Source organism: Cupressus sempervirens, chromosome 8 (assembly GCF_028749045.1).
Source record: "Cupressus sempervirens isolate cs-2001-9-10 chromosome 8, ASM2874904v1, whole genome shotgun sequence".
Classification (NCBI taxonomy): domain Eukaryota; kingdom Viridiplantae; phylum Streptophyta; class Pinopsida; order Cupressales; family Cupressaceae; genus Cupressus; species Cupressus sempervirens.
Genome location: NC_143125.1, coordinates 472564780 through 472580414, shown reverse-complemented (window position 1 = coordinate 472580414; position 15635 = coordinate 472564780). Strand labels below are relative to the sequence as shown.

Here is a 15635-nt window from a genome sequence, read left to right as displayed (position 1 = left end):
AAGGTCATGTGGAACATGTTCAGAGTATGCAGGGGCACTGTAAGTGTGTGGAAAGGCATGAGCCGATGGGGATGGATTGATAGGGTCTAGATACAAAAAGGGCTATGTTCAATGCAAATGTATGTTTTTGGGCAGTCACAGAGCAGTTTGGTTGTGATATGTTATAAAGGGTGGTTGGGGTATTGAATGGTGGAAAAGAGTCAAGTATGTGTCATTGAGTCAGAGAAGTGATAGCAATTGAGGCATGAGAGTTTGCTATCATCGAGTCCATCTTAGATTAGACTAAAGGTATGTATAACTAAGGTGTCTTGATGAGTTGTCAATCCCTACAAGGAAAGGTGTTGATGAATTATAGAAGGCCTTTTGTTGATCAGATTGGGCAAGTGAATCCATTAAGATATTCGAGTCAGCTGTTGGATGCTCCGCAATCGCCTAAAATGGGCTAAATTTTAATTTTTTCAGAAATGCATCCTCCCGTGCTTGCCATTCTCGTTCTAGAAATTAGGTGGAAGTTAGTTATTTGAAATTTTCCTAATTTTTTTCTCTTTAATTTCTTTGCATATTTAATGGACTCTTAAATCTTATTATCTAGAATAGTTACATGGAAAAATAATGACAAATTATATTGCCTTTTGAAAGTTATCAAGCTGTCAAGATGTAGTCAATTGACACTTCTATGAATTGTAGAATTGTTATTTTTTGTCACTCTCTATTTTGTTCATGCTATTGTAAGATAACGGTTTATAAGGTGTTATATGCACTAAAATCTTTGTCGATAGGAAAAGATGACTTTAGGGCACAAGTGCTTGGTTGGACATGTTCTCCATTCTGGTACTAACATCGTTTCTAAGTGTTGTGTGCTTTGTGGGCCCCTTGTGATTATTTCTAGTTTGAATGCTCCAAAAAAATACAAACTCATTCTAGACAAAATGGCATATCCCAATAGTTGAGGATTTGGGTACAATACAATATGCAATCTCTGTTAGAAGCATCATAAAGGTCTGTGTAAAATATTGATGCTTTCAATAGTCTATACAATTTGACAAGTTTGATAATTTTCGGTTCAACTTTTGCAGGAAGTGATGGTCACACATTAGAAGAGGCTAAATCCATTAACCTTTCCCTCACAGCACTTGGAAAATGTATCAATGCACTAGCTGAAAATAGTTCTCATATCCCTGCGAGGGATTCAAAGCTTACCAGATTGCTTCGCGATTCATTTGGAGGTTATTAAATTCTTTTGTGTCAAATTGACTCTTTCTCACGCTTTAATTGATGTTCTTCCTTCATGTATTATTTCATTATGATCACCAGAAACAAAAATGAACCTGAATCTTTAATTTGTGTTTGACTGTACAGTTATTGGTGACTATTTAATAAAACTATTGAATTTATGTTCCTATAATATATAATTTATCAATGGCAATGCATTGCTCAACATTAATGTGTGTATCTGTAAAATGGAACTCTGGTCATTCAATTCCATCCAGCATGAAAGATAAAAGGTTTTTCTATGGTTGGCCAATCTGTTTGATGGCTAAGTCTTTGTGCATGGTATTCAGGAACTGCTAGAACCTCATTAGTGGTAACAGTTGGTCCATCATCACGGCACCGAGGGGAAACAGCAAGCACAATTATGTTTGGTCAGAGAGTGAGTTGCAATCTTAATACCTTTCTTTAACCGTAAGCATGTAATACTTTTTGGTTTCAAAATTCATTTTTGTTACTATTAACTTGCCATATTAAGATAAATGAGCTAATATATTGACATTCTAAAGGTCTTGCAAGTTCTCAGATATTTTCTGGGATAGTGTACATTTCAACTTTTTTGCAGGAAAACATATAATTCCTTGATATTGTTGATTTACTTGAGGTTCACATGTGCCATTAGGCCATGAAAGTTGAAAATATGGTGAAGCTCAAGGAAGAGTTTGATTACAAAAGTCTTTGCCGAAGGCTTGAAAGTCAGGTTGATATCCTTATTGCACAGAATGAAAATGCATCTAAATTAGCTCTTGATACCATGCAAGATTTGGAGAAGCAGCTTGAAGAATCCCAGAGGTCTCTAATAGATGCAGAGAGAAGGCATTCTATCAGTCTTGAGGTGACATTACTCCTTTTTCTTGAAGTACTGGGAATATAAGAATGATTACATATGTTATTCGTCAGTAATTGCTAGTTTATGTTCTTTCTGCACATATAAATTGATATTGTTTTATGAATGGTATATAGATTACAAGCTCTCTACATATAGCATTGACAGCTTTATCTTTACTTGTGATGCCAATTATTTTGTTTCTACTTTAAGAAATCGTGGTAGTGTTCTTTATTGTCTGTAAACTTTATAATAACAGTAAAAATATTGGGAATTGTTAAATTGATAACATCACTTCTTTATATGGACTTGGCAAATGCATGCGGAATATCCTTTTAATCATTAGTTGTTTCTCATGGTCTGTTAAATATGGAATAGTTAACAGAACATGACATACAAGATTAATGAAATACAGATGTTGTGTGTTGAATAAATGATGCTTCAACTATGTATGATATGTGTGAGTTCTTTCTAAAAAGCTGGTGCAATATCTAACCTCCAATGGTCACTGTCTTACATAGTGCAGGTGTTTTAATACAGTTACACATTTTTCTGTAAATGTGACAATGGACATTAAAATACTAGTGATAGAAAAAGGAAACTATTGACAATTCTTCAAATACTACTCGAGTCATAATATACTCATCAGATGAGTAACAGAAAATGAGAAGTTTATGTAATGTTATGTCTGGTAATTTTTTTACCAAACTTGCAGCTTTCACAAATTTATTTACTATACAGGCATTTCATGTAGGATGCTACCCCAATTTGCAACCTAATTTTTTTGCACTCTCTTTTTGACTTTGAATGATTTTAATTATTTAGATATATAGTCAAACAGTTGGCACCCAAACAAGTTACATTCTTTCCATGATATTATAACAAACAGTTTGCATACTATGTGAATGTAGGAGACTTGTTTGCAGAGTTTTAAGATTCAGATTTAGAGATTCATGATTTTTCTTGGTTTGAAAAGCAAGGATAATGCATAGATGAAAGAAATACTTCAAATGAAAGTCTGTCAGCATATAAACTCAGAGCATCAAAAAGGAAAAAACCTCTCAAACTGACCTTTATTTGCAGAGTGAAAAAGGCTTCAATACATGTTCTAACTTGACAAAGAAACCTTCATTTGCTAGTGCAAAATAAGCATTGAATATTAAAGTAGAAATGAGATACAAATCAGAGAAATTGTGTCATGATATAAAAACTAAACTGTCACTCTTCACCTGCCTGGTATTGAAATATCTGCTCCAAACATTAACAGCACAGTGGTAATCAGTTCTGAAGCTAAATTAGATGTAGCTGAGATTTTTATTCACATTGAATCAGCGAAAAATTACATAAATCTTTAAAAGAACCTCCATGACCAGCAGACTTCAAAGCAATGCTTGTTCACCAAAACATACACCTATACCAACAAATAAGAGCTCACAAAAATGCATTAAGGAATTGCTTCAGAAATAACCTGCAGCACCAAAACCTTAGAAGGCCAACAAACCAGAATACAAGCAAGAGTAAACCAGCACCAAAACTCTTTCTATCGCCATGTCATAATAAACCCTCACAAAGAAATGAAGTAAACCCATGGCAGGATAAATGTGGGAAAATACATCTGAAAACCTCCGAATCTCTATGCTAAACTCTCTTGCAACCCTATCACTATGGTAACCACACAAAGAATCTCCAATTTGAAATGCACTGTTGAATCCCTGTAAGATATCTCCAAGAAATTAACTAGTCCAGATCTGTAATTACCATAGCTAATCTTCTTCAAGTAGGATTTCGTTCTCTAGAAGGCTGAGATGGACCAAGTCCAAATCTCTGGAACAATGCAGGGTTTTCTTAGAGGGAAAGTATTCGAAATAATAAACTTAAGATATATCAATTTGAGCTCCAAAATGTAATGTTGCCTAGTAGAGGCTTCCCATTTAACATTCATCATTATACTTTACTATGAAATATTGTGCCTTGACTAGATTAAGGGATAGTTAATTTTCTCATAATACAAACTGTAATTACAATATTTAAACCTAATCTTACTTCTTTCCTAATCCTCATGGAGAAGGTGGGTCATAGGGTCCTCAGATCATCTCCACGATTAAGCCCAAGCATTACATAAATTCCTGTCCATATGACCACTTGGCCCAAGGATTTTTGGGAGTCGCCTGACATGGGAGGGAATTATCTGCCCCTCCCTACGCAAATTAACTCATCCTTCTAAAGGTATTAATAGAAGATTTAGCATTAGGTCACTCTTAGTCATTCATGTATTATTAATATGTGTTTCGATAATATGTTTTTAATTATATATATATATTTATGTATGTATATATTTATAATTCTCACTATTATTTATATATATATTTTTGATAGATAAATGGCCTAAGCCTTGATACATAAAGTACATAGATACATTCGGATAACCAGCTTTTAGTTCCAAGTTACATTTTTCTGCCTTCCTTCTAGGTCATCCCTCGTCCTTCCCTTCTTCTTCCTCCACGATAGATTTGTGTACAATCCTTGCACTGCATGTTGCACTTATGTTAAGGATAAAGCTTTGAAAAGTCACAAAACAAAAATACAGAAAGTGCATAGAAATGAGATGTAAAGTGATAAAAGTATTTTCTTAAACAAAAAAAAAAAAAAAATCTAAATCATCAAAAAATACATTCAATAGAGCAAAGTAGTCATTCATCAACTAAGAAAACATATCTAAAGCAATATAATTATCATTTTTTCACATCGAAGGGTGTTCTGCTGTCTTAGTTACATAAAAATACAATAGTAATAAACCTATGTTACTCTACTGGCGTAAAATGGGGGGAAAGAGGCTCGCCGTCATTCTGAATGTCCATCGAGTCCAAACTGGATGATTCCAGAACCTCCAAATTCACTTCAACTCATATTCCCAGCCCCCAACACCATCTTCCACAATGAAACTGTCCATCCAATATTGTCTGGGGATGCGAGATGTAGGCAATGGGTAAAAGCTAAAGAAAAACCCTTGAATTTTCCTCGAGATAAAGAGATGTAAACTATAGCTAAAATTCTAAAAATCTAAACCATCCCTAATTCATATGGAGTCCCTATATTGAAATTTCAACTTCTTATGTTTGACCTACTTCTATACCTTTATTAGCTAATCCATCTGCTCTTTGATTGCCCTCCCGATATATATGATTGATTGTGATCTTGTGAAAGGTCTAACATAATGAGAGGGCTATAGATTAATTTGAGTCCAGTCTCCAATTAATGAGGGATCCTTATAGCATTTATTATAATTGCAAAATCTCTTTCAATCTTTGCATTATTGCAACCAAGAGTTTTACACATTTTTAGTCCTTCAACTAAAGCCGTTAATTCTGCCCAACATTCTTATATATCTTTCTAACTTTTCTATCTCCATGCCTTTGGAATTATGGATACTACAACCAATGCCTGCTCTGCTGGGATACCCTATTGAATCTCCATCAAAATTGAGTTTAAATCATCCCTCCTTGGTTGGTTTCCATTGGCACATCTCTCATTTCTTTTTGAAGTTTTCCCCTCTGCTCCTATAAAGGGGGGTTATTTTAGACCAATCCACTTGCCTCTCATTTTCTCATACCAATGAGACATTATAACCTCCTTCTTTTGTTTACTCAAAACCCAACTGTTGGTAAGTTCAATGGATGAAGTCTCAATTTTAATTAGAAGTTGGTCTACATTCATCTTCTCATCCTGAAAAATTCTTCGGTTACATTACTTCCATAATTCCCATAGGACTATGGAAGGTGTAGATATCCATAAAGAGATATAAATACTATCCTTTCTAAGGAGGGGTCAAGCATGTAGCATATCTGTTATAGTTCTTGGAAATGCTTATACCCATCCCAATTGTGAACAAAGCCATTTCCAGCATTGACTTGAATAAGGGCAATGCAAAAAAAGATTTTCAATGTATTCTTTCTCATATTCGCATAAAGGACATCCACTTGGGTCTTGGAATCCCATTTTCTTAAATCTTTATGAGGTAAGGACCTTCCTATTTAAAACTAACCAGGTGAAAAACCTTGCCTTAGGCAGACAAGCTTTATCCTAACATAATGTTGTAGAGAGGAAGTCCTTTGTGCTCATCTGGAGAGATTTGAGAAATTTATACTCCTCCTTTGAGTTGTATTCCCCACTCTTGCTTCCATCCCACATCAATTTTTCCTTTGTGAAAATTGAAAGTTACTTTTCTATTTGATAAGGTTCTTTATAGATCTTCCGCTTACTTAGGTGGGAGGTTCATGTCCTTAAAATCCTTCCATTTCCAACCTTTTCCTTCTTCCTACGAGATCAAATAATTTATAACTCTTTTTCCCCATCTAACTTCAAGTTTTAACATTAATAGGGCTAGTCTACCATCCTTTTCGAAAGCGCCATATCCTTCTTACAAGTCTTTCTAGAAGAGAGCTTCTTCCCCCTTCCCTAGGTTCTATGTTAGCTTATCCTAGATGGAGGATCTAGAATCCATCATGAAGTTCCAAATTCTTGATCCTCTAGGTAGAGATTTCTCCATGAATATGCTGATCGGATCAATATCATTCAGATGTTTCTTTATTAGGATCTTTTCCCACCTGACATGTGGATTTGTGAACATATACTAGTTTAGCTCCTAAAAATTTACCTTGGATTTTGATGTCCTTGATCTCTACGCCTCCCTTGCCTTTTGGTTTGCATACCTTGTCTCAAGCTGACAGGGAATTTCTTTTCTTTTCTTTTGTTTGTTGCCAAAACAAAGTTCTAAAGAGTATTGATTTCGTCCCTATTTTTTCCAGGAGATCAATACAAGATAATTGACAAATTGGTTGTGCTGAAAGGACAAATTGAATCATCGTTGCTCTAGTTGCAGAAGAGAACCATTTGCTTTTCTAGGAATCCATTTTCTTTTGATCTTTTCTATTATTTGATCCCATAATTTTGTCAAACGTGCCTCTTTGTCTAAAGGGAGACCCAATCATTTACAAGGTAAACTTCTTTTAAAATTCAAAATTTGGCAAATCTACTACTTTAGATTAGGATGGTATTAAAGAAGAAGATTTTTGACTTCCCGGTGTTAATCTCTTGACTTGATGCGAAAGTGTATTGACCTAAAATTGTTTTAAATCATTCTGCCTCTATGGTACATTTTTCCATGAAACATAGTGACATGAACAAACTGTTGGTGGGTTGTCCAATCTAGGTCACTGGTGATCCTGATTCCTTTAATAGTCTCCCAATTCCTGGCATTGTTTATTGTTCCTAATGTTTTTGCCATTAAGATGAAAAGAAAAGGGGATATTGGATTCCCCTGTCTAAGTCCCCTTCTAATAACAAAAAAGCCTTTGGGTGATCCATGAACCAACATTGATAACTTAGGGGAGTATATGCATTCAAAGATCAAATTCACCCATTGTTTTGTAGTCCCAAAAGCTTTGAGGCATTTCTGTAATGTTTTGAAGGCAAACTCGGCTTGAAAGTGATCTCGATCCAAAGGAAATATTGGCTCGAAGGGGTTTTTGTCCCGATGAGGATCCTTGTCCGGAGGCAATCTCAACTTGAAGGGAATTTCTATCCGAAGGCAATCTCAACCTTAAGGGAATTTTTGTCCGAAGGCAATTTCGATCCGAAAGTAATCTCAGCCCCAAGGGGATCTCAACTCGAATGCGATGACTTCCCGAAGGGTATCTCGACCCAAAGGCAATGACTTCTCGAAGGGGATCTTGACCCAAAGGCAATCGCTTTGATACCACTGTAATATCCTGGAGACAAACTTAGCTTGAAAGTAATAACGGCCCGAAGGGGATATCTGTTCGGAGGTAATCTCAATCCGAAGGGGACCTAAATCTGAAGGGGATCTTGATCTAAAGTGAATCTTGGTCCGAAGGGGAACTTGGTCCGAAGTGGAACTTGATCCGAAGGGAAACTCAGTCTGAAGGGAATTTGGAACCAAAGGGGAACTTGATCCAAAGGGGAACTTGGTTCGAAGGGAATCTCGACCCAAAGGAGAAATTGATCCGAAGGGGTTCTGGTTCTGAGGGAAATCTTGATCTGAAGGGAAACTTGATCCAAAGGGAATCTCGGTCCGAAGGGGATCTCGATCCGAAGGGGGACTAGGTCCAAAAGGGAACTTGATTTGAAGGGGATCTCGACCGTTAGAGGATGACTTCTCAAAGGGGATGACTTCCCAAAGGGGATCTTGACCCGAAGGCAATTGCTCTGATACCACTGTAATGTTCTATCCTTGCAGCAAGGAGTCTGTAAGGCTATAGTAGGGGATCCATTTGACACAACAAGAAGTTCATACAGTACAACAAGGGATTTGTACAGTGCAGTAGGAGATCCACATGGATTGGTAGGCATTCGTACGATAAAACCAAGAATAGGTCGTACAATGGAGGGAATCAGCCATATGGCAATGTGTAAGGCTGGGTTGAGCTGGCCATATGGTAGGGTAGGTTCAGAAGGTCGTACAGGCTGTATAGTGTAGGCTAGGTGGTCATACGGTTCCAACAGATGATAGAGTGAAGTTGTACGGAGGAAGTCGTACTGTGGTGGAGGAAGGGTTCAGTCAATGCAACCATAAACAATATTAGAGTTCCGAATTCACCAAATAAATGTCGGGAAAGAATGTTAATTGAACACACATAACCTTCAATTAATATTTACAGGCAAGATGGTGCTTCGATTTGCTAGATCTAAGCGAAGTAATACAGGGATAGAATAGGGTGAGGGATGAATCTCACCAAAATTGGAATAGACAAGTAGGGAAGATCTTTCACTTCCGAAATGGCGAACAATAGTGAATCCCAATAGGAATTGGTAGTATAAAAAAAAAATTCAAATCACATGGCAACTACTACCTACATGTTGTGCTTCCCTTCAGAGGAACTTCCAAGGGTTTGCAAATATAGGCGATGGCAACACCTATGGTAATAATTAAAATAAAAATGGATCTAAGATATACTAAAACAATTGGAACCACAAATACAAGTATTATTAACTTTGGCCCTATATTAATTAATTAAATTAACTAATTAAAGGTCCTTTTATTATATTATTTAAATTCTAGGACCAATTAATTAATTAATTAAATTAAATTATTACATTAAAATTTGGGGACATGACAAATCCTCGATGCCGAAAGATTGCTTGCCCTCAAGCAATCTGTCATTAGATGAAATGCCAATAGTTCCAAGGTCCCAAATCAAACGTGCAGGCGATATGAGTGAAATGACATCAACCCTCCGCAGCAAACTTTCACTATGCCATTCTGATATAAATATTGTCTTGTCCTAAGTCATTAGGATCCCAAAGATGCCAATCATAAATTACATTGATGTCATCATGTTCATCAATCTCTGCTGGAAACTCATAACTTAGACAAACCTTATTGTTCTCGGGCAAAAGACCTTCATACAGAAAGATTGCAGTTATACATACCTTGAGCACGGTTGGAGGATAGACTCCATCACCAGTCAATTGTAGCAATGGTTACTGTAAACAACTTTCGCCCCATTCTCTAGGCTCATGATTCCATTTATGTGACTCCAGATTATTATCCATGTCGTCTTGTAAATTAGCAACATTGTTGTCATCCCACACACTGAGAGCATTATGGGGGTTCACTTCAACATTGGTTTTGTTTTTTGCACCAAGATCCCAAACTAAACACGCAAGCGAAATGAGTAAATAGTCATCAAACCTCCCTTGCACCACACTGTCGTTAAGCATCCGCTACGCCACTCTGATATAAACATTGTCGTAGCCTTCAGTAGGATCCCAATGACACAAATTGATGAAATCTTTCATGTCATGAGGTTCAAAAATCTCTTTGGGTATGGTCATGCACACAGACATCGATGCTAGCACAAACTTAAGCATTGACGAAATCATTGTAATGTCCTTGATTTATTAGGTTTCTGAAGTGTGATTTTGTTAGCTCATCATCGCGACCCTCGTGAGCTAACATTTGAATTTTGGGGTCGTTGTCAAGATATTGCTATTTTTGGACTTACTATTTTTAGTAAGTTACTCTTGGACAGTTACTATTTATGGTGTGTAGTTTAGGCAGAATGATCATTTGGTTTGATATTTGATCTCTCGATGAATTATTATGGAAGTCATATTTATTTGGAGGATTGTGGTTTAATGACTATTTATGATACACTTTATTATCATTGTATTTTATAATATAAAGTGCTATGACTTTATATTATAAAAGTTGCTTTTAAGTTAAAGGTGTGAGCATGAAGCTAAGTGGCTCAACTTGGTATTATAAATATGACTTTTGTAGGAGAGTAATTATTCGATTGAGGGCTTGAAGAAGTCTGAGATTCATCATTGGCAATTGTGCTAAGGTAAGCAATTGTCGCAATTCTCCAACTGTAATCATTGTGGCTACGAAGATTGTCATTTTGAAGGAAATTGATTGTAAATCTGCTAGTCAATTTGATAATTGTATTGAAGGTTATGATACTACTTCGTTTTCATTTATTGGATTGCGTCTGAGATTGACTCTGAATTGGTTGAGTGGTGGAAAGAAACAATGCAATTTTGATCCTTGCATTGTCTCACGTCCTAGTTGTACATTCTGCAATTTGCGATTTGCCTGGACACCATTTTATTTTGGCCGCAGGTTGCAAAGAGGAAGCCACCGATTTAATATTAGAGGGGACGGTTATTGTATTTGGCTTGCATTGAGATTGCTAATGGGGGAGCTATGTTAAGGAGCTGTACTTGTTTCATAAGCTGAATTCCCTATCCAACCAGCAAAAGCAATGAGTTGTGCTACAAGAAAAATCAGGTTCCATCATTGTTTGAATTCTGCGAATTCAGTTTATGTTGTCTTATTTTCTTTAATTAAATAATAATTAATTCTGAAGTTTGTTGGCTAGATTCAATGGTTGCCTTGTATTCATGATATTCACTGACAGATTAAATAAAACCAAGGCATTCTGAAAAATTGTTCATTGGCACCAAAAATTCTATTAGAGCATACATAGAGTTTTTATAGTTGTATCAGAGTGATTTCCAGTGAACCCACAGGAATTGGGATCTGAATCAGTTGTTGGTAGGTCAATAATTGGTCCATCATTTCCTATCATGGTTGATGATAGGAGATTTGTGTTGGGTATGCACTACACCCAAAGGGAACAAAATTCACCTCCTAGGGAAGGAGAACCTGAGATTCAGTTTGGTAGAGTTGGTGGCCCAAGTGGTTCTGGTGGTGGACGACGGGTCCCATATGCTAAGTTTAATAGAGATGCCTTACAGGCATTTAGGAATATCGCAACTGGGCAACAACAGATGACAAAGGTTCTCCAACAGTTGTCTAACACTTTGTAGCAGTTAGCTTTGCCTCGAGATCGGGGTAGACAGAGAGCTTGAGATATTTCTGTTGGTTCCCTAGGTCACGTGTGGATGCAAGACCTAGAGCTGATGATAGGCACAAGATCGAGGATCATGTCAAGATGGATGATAGGGTGGACAAGACAAGCTATATTGGTGCTCAGGTTAGGCCACAAAGACCCACTTTTGTGAGACTAGAGTTAGATATAGTTAGCACTCCTTCTAGCACCACTCCATTTGTTGATGATGTACTGACTCATTTTCATGAGTGGGATGCTCTTCCTTAGGCATTAAAGGATAATTTGAGTTTTGATAGATATCTAACATAGAAGCGTGACTATTCCAAGGGTAGGCTTGCTACTGACAAATAATGGCCTAGGTACATTGAGCTTCAACAAGTAGCTGGTAAAATGACGTTGGCTCATTTTGATGGGAGCGTTAGAGTGACTGCTAGAGCTTTGGTCTACAAACTTGACACCTACCTTGCTTTGCGTCCTATGACTGAGGAGGACGCTATTAGGTTTCCTGTGCTACACCTTGATAGAGTTGCACATGATTGGTGGTACCATGGTTTGGTATCTCTCCATCACGATCAGATCATATCATACTAGGAGTTTTTTGATTGGTTGATAGAGTGTTTTGACAAGAAGGATCCTGAGATTTATTTTAGGAAGTTGTTTTAGTTATGATAGACGATTAGTTTGGAGGCATTTATCAATGAGTTCCAGAGGTTGTCAGTGATGGTGTATGACATATTTGAGAGGAGGGTTATGCTATTCATTAAGGGTCTTGCTGAGCCACTCAGAGGTAGGGTTAAGTCCTTGGATCCACCTTCATTGCAGGAGGAAATGAAAAAGACCCGTATCTTAGAGGTCTTGACCTCTAGAGGCAAATGTGCTTTGAAGCCTGCTACGTCCTTCGATGATAGGACCTCCCTGGAGAGAGGAGAAATCTGAGGGTAAATGTCTTGCTGCAGCAATGTTGGACCGGGAAACAATTAATGATTTGAGGAGGAAGTTGTGTATCTACTGCAGGGGTCCCTATGATGTTGACTATGATTGTCCTATGAAGCCTAAGGGCAAAAATAGGACGATGGAATGGTTCTACGATGATGATGGCAGTGCTGAGTTCCAGGAGCAGTCTAGGGATTATGATCAAGATCAGCATAGGAGTGATGATGTTGAGAATGAGGTGGATGAATCCAACCTCAAGGTAGCTTACTTATCCAGTATGTCGAAGGAGGGAGCTTTTAGAATGCGTGGACACGTTTGGATAGGGTATTGTTGCTTTATTTGATATTGGAGCTACTCATAATTTTATTGATGCTTGTTTGGTTACTAGGAGAGGTATGTAGACTGGGAATTTTGAGGGCCTACGAGTATATGTAGCTGATGGTTACACCTTGAAGTGTAACAAGATGATTTCAGATCTTCCGGTGAAACTCAATACATATGCTTTCACTGCAGATTTTTATGTGGTAGACATGGAAGGAACATATATAGTTCTTGGTATGGCTTGGTTACACACACTTAAGGGTATCTACTTGAGTACAAAGAGGATGGAGATGAGATTCATTAAGGATGGGCAACCTCAGGTTCTTAAAGCAATCCATAATGATGAGCTGAAGCAAATCTCCCTCAGGCGCATGTAGCATTTGGTTCGTCATGAGGATATTATGAATTGGTTAGTAGAGTGCAGAATTATGCCTTCTCAAAAGAATATTGAGGAGGAGGATTATTATCCAAATATTCAGTAGTTGAGAATTAAACACTCTAAAGTGTTTAATGATTTACCCCTTGGTAGGCCACTAGATCGTGGAATTGAACATATCATTGAGTTGGAGGAGGGCACTAACCCTATTGTGATCACGCCTTATCGCCATCCGAAGAGGCTCAAAGATGAGATTGAGAAGATCATACAGGAGCTACTTGATTAGGGGCATATTAGGCTAAGTAAGTCCCTATTCGCTTCTTTAGTTTTTCTGGTGAAGAAGGATGGCACCCTCCAGATGTGCATTGATAACCGGATGCTGAATAAGAAAACAATTAAAAACCGGTATCCCATTCCACGGATTGATGAGCTCATTGATGAATTGCATGGGGAAAAGTATTTTTCAAAGATTGATTTGAGGTTCGGCTATCATCAAATCCGGGCCAGAGAGCAGGATATAGAGAAGACAACGTTCAAGTGTCACTATGGCCATTTTGAGTTTTTAGTCATGCCTTTTGGTCTTATCAATGCTCCTGCCACTTTCTAGTCTACTATGAACAGGGTGTTCCACAGTCAGCTCCGTAGGTTCATGTTGGTTTTCTTTGACGACATTTTGATTTATAACAAGACTTGGGATGATCATGTTGTTCATTTGGATATATTTTTGGGTATATTTGGATCGGGCTTCTTTGTACGCTAAAGAGTCCAAGTGTGCTCTCGGTATGACAGAGTTACTCTATTTGGGGCATATTATCAATGCTGATGGAGTACACATGGACCCAGAGAAGATCAGGGCTATTGTGGAGTGACCTATTCTTGAGACCTTGATACAATTAAGAGGGTTTATTGGTCTTTGTGCCTTATACTATAGGTTTGTAGCTGGTTTTTCACGACATGCTACTCCCCTTACAGACATGACACCTAAGGGTGCTTTTCAGTTGTTAGCCCAGGCACAAGAATGTTTTGAGAAATTTAAGACTATCATGGCTTCTTGTCCGATGTTGGCTTTACCTGATTTTTCTAGGCCCTTTGATTTGCATTGTGACGCTTCTGGAGAGGGTATTGGTGCAGTTCTGTCCCAGGATCGACATCCCATAGTTTTTTAGAGTAGGCAATCATAAGGGCCTGAGAGATCTTTCAGTGTTTATTATAAAGAGATGTTGGCCATCATGCATGCTTTGGCTAAGTTCAGGCAGTATTTAGTGGGCAACAAGTTTTGCATTAAGACTGATCATAATAGTTTGAGACATTTCCTTAGGCAGAGGGATTTAAATGGAAGGCAGTAGAAATGGGTCAGCAAACTACAGTCTTACGATTTTCATCTCTCTTTTTATCAAGGGAACTCAAAATGTTGTTGCAGATGCTCTTTCGAGGAGACCTCATCTATGTATAGTTTCCAATATTTCAGAGATTGGAGATATTTGATTATTGCTGAGTATGCCAGGGATTAGTGGGCCTCAAGTATTGTAGATGGTAGTATTTAGGAGATAGATATTCTCTTTTAGGAGAGTTGATTATCTACAAAGGGAGGATATACTTGATTCCAGGTTCAGAAGTGCGTAGGATTATCTTGCGATTCCCCTATGGTTGGTCACTCGTGTTTTTTAAAGACTTATAGACAGGTTTGGGAGAGATTTACATGGAGAGGATTGAAGGCTGATGTTCATCACTATGTCTGAGAGTGTTTGGTTTGTCAGCAGAACAAACATGAACACACATATCCTACTAGTTTATTACAGCCACTTTCGATTCCTGAAAGGAAGTAGGAGGGAACTTTTATGGACTTCTTTGTGGGCTTGCCTAAAGCTCAAGGATGGGATTGAATATATGTGGTGGTAGACAGGCTCACGAAGTATGCTCATTTCTTCCCTATTACCACTACTTACTCGGCTATATAGTTAGCTGAGTTATTTTCCATTGAGATTTTCAGATTGCATTGTTTACCCAAGACTATCGTGATTGATCGTGACAACAGATTTATGAGTCATTTTTGGCAGGAGATTTTTAGATTGTGTGGGACCGAGTTGACCCCTGGCACGAGCTACCAACCACAGACTGATGGATAGATGGAAATAATGAACAAGTGGGTTGAGGGATATCTGCGGAATTATGTCTCTTCTTAGTAGAAGGCTTGGGTAAAATGGATTCACTTATGTGAATATTGGTACAATTCCACTCATCACATGACTACATAGATTTTGCCTTTCAGGGCTTTACACGAGTATGATCCACCTAGTTTCATAGACTTGCTATGTGGTGATAGCAGAGTGCCAATTGGAGGAGATTTGTTGTAGGACAGTCAGGATTTAGTGAGGTCATTGAGAGATAATATACAGAATGCACAAAATCAGCAAAAGCAGTACGCTGATCAGCGGAGGACAACTCGAACTTTTCAAGTGGGTCACATGGTTTACTTGATGATGCAGTTGTATTGGCAATCTTCGATCAAAAGGAGTGGTGCTGAGAAACTTAA

General features: G+C 37.7%; 1 protein-coding gene across 4 annotated transcripts in view; it reads left to right on the top strand.

Annotated features, from left to right (window-relative positions):
- The window catches only part of LOC149543283 (kinesin-like protein KIN-UB), a 305487-nt gene that overhangs the window by 109463 nt on the left and 180389 nt on the right, over window positions 1-15635 (top strand). For all 4 annotated transcript variants that reach the window (XR_016355614.1, XM_089798130.1, XM_089798128.1 and 1 more), the window contains 3 exons: window positions 1077-1226; window positions 1563-1651; window positions 1892-2104. Coding sequence is in view for 3 of the 4 variants with exons in the window: in XM_089798130.1 (XP_089654256.1) it covers window positions 1077-1226; window positions 1563-1651; window positions 1892-2104 (452 nt within the window). In the remaining variant the exon portion in view is untranslated. The remainder of the gene's footprint in view (window positions 1-1076; window positions 1227-1562; window positions 1652-1891; window positions 2105-15635) is intronic.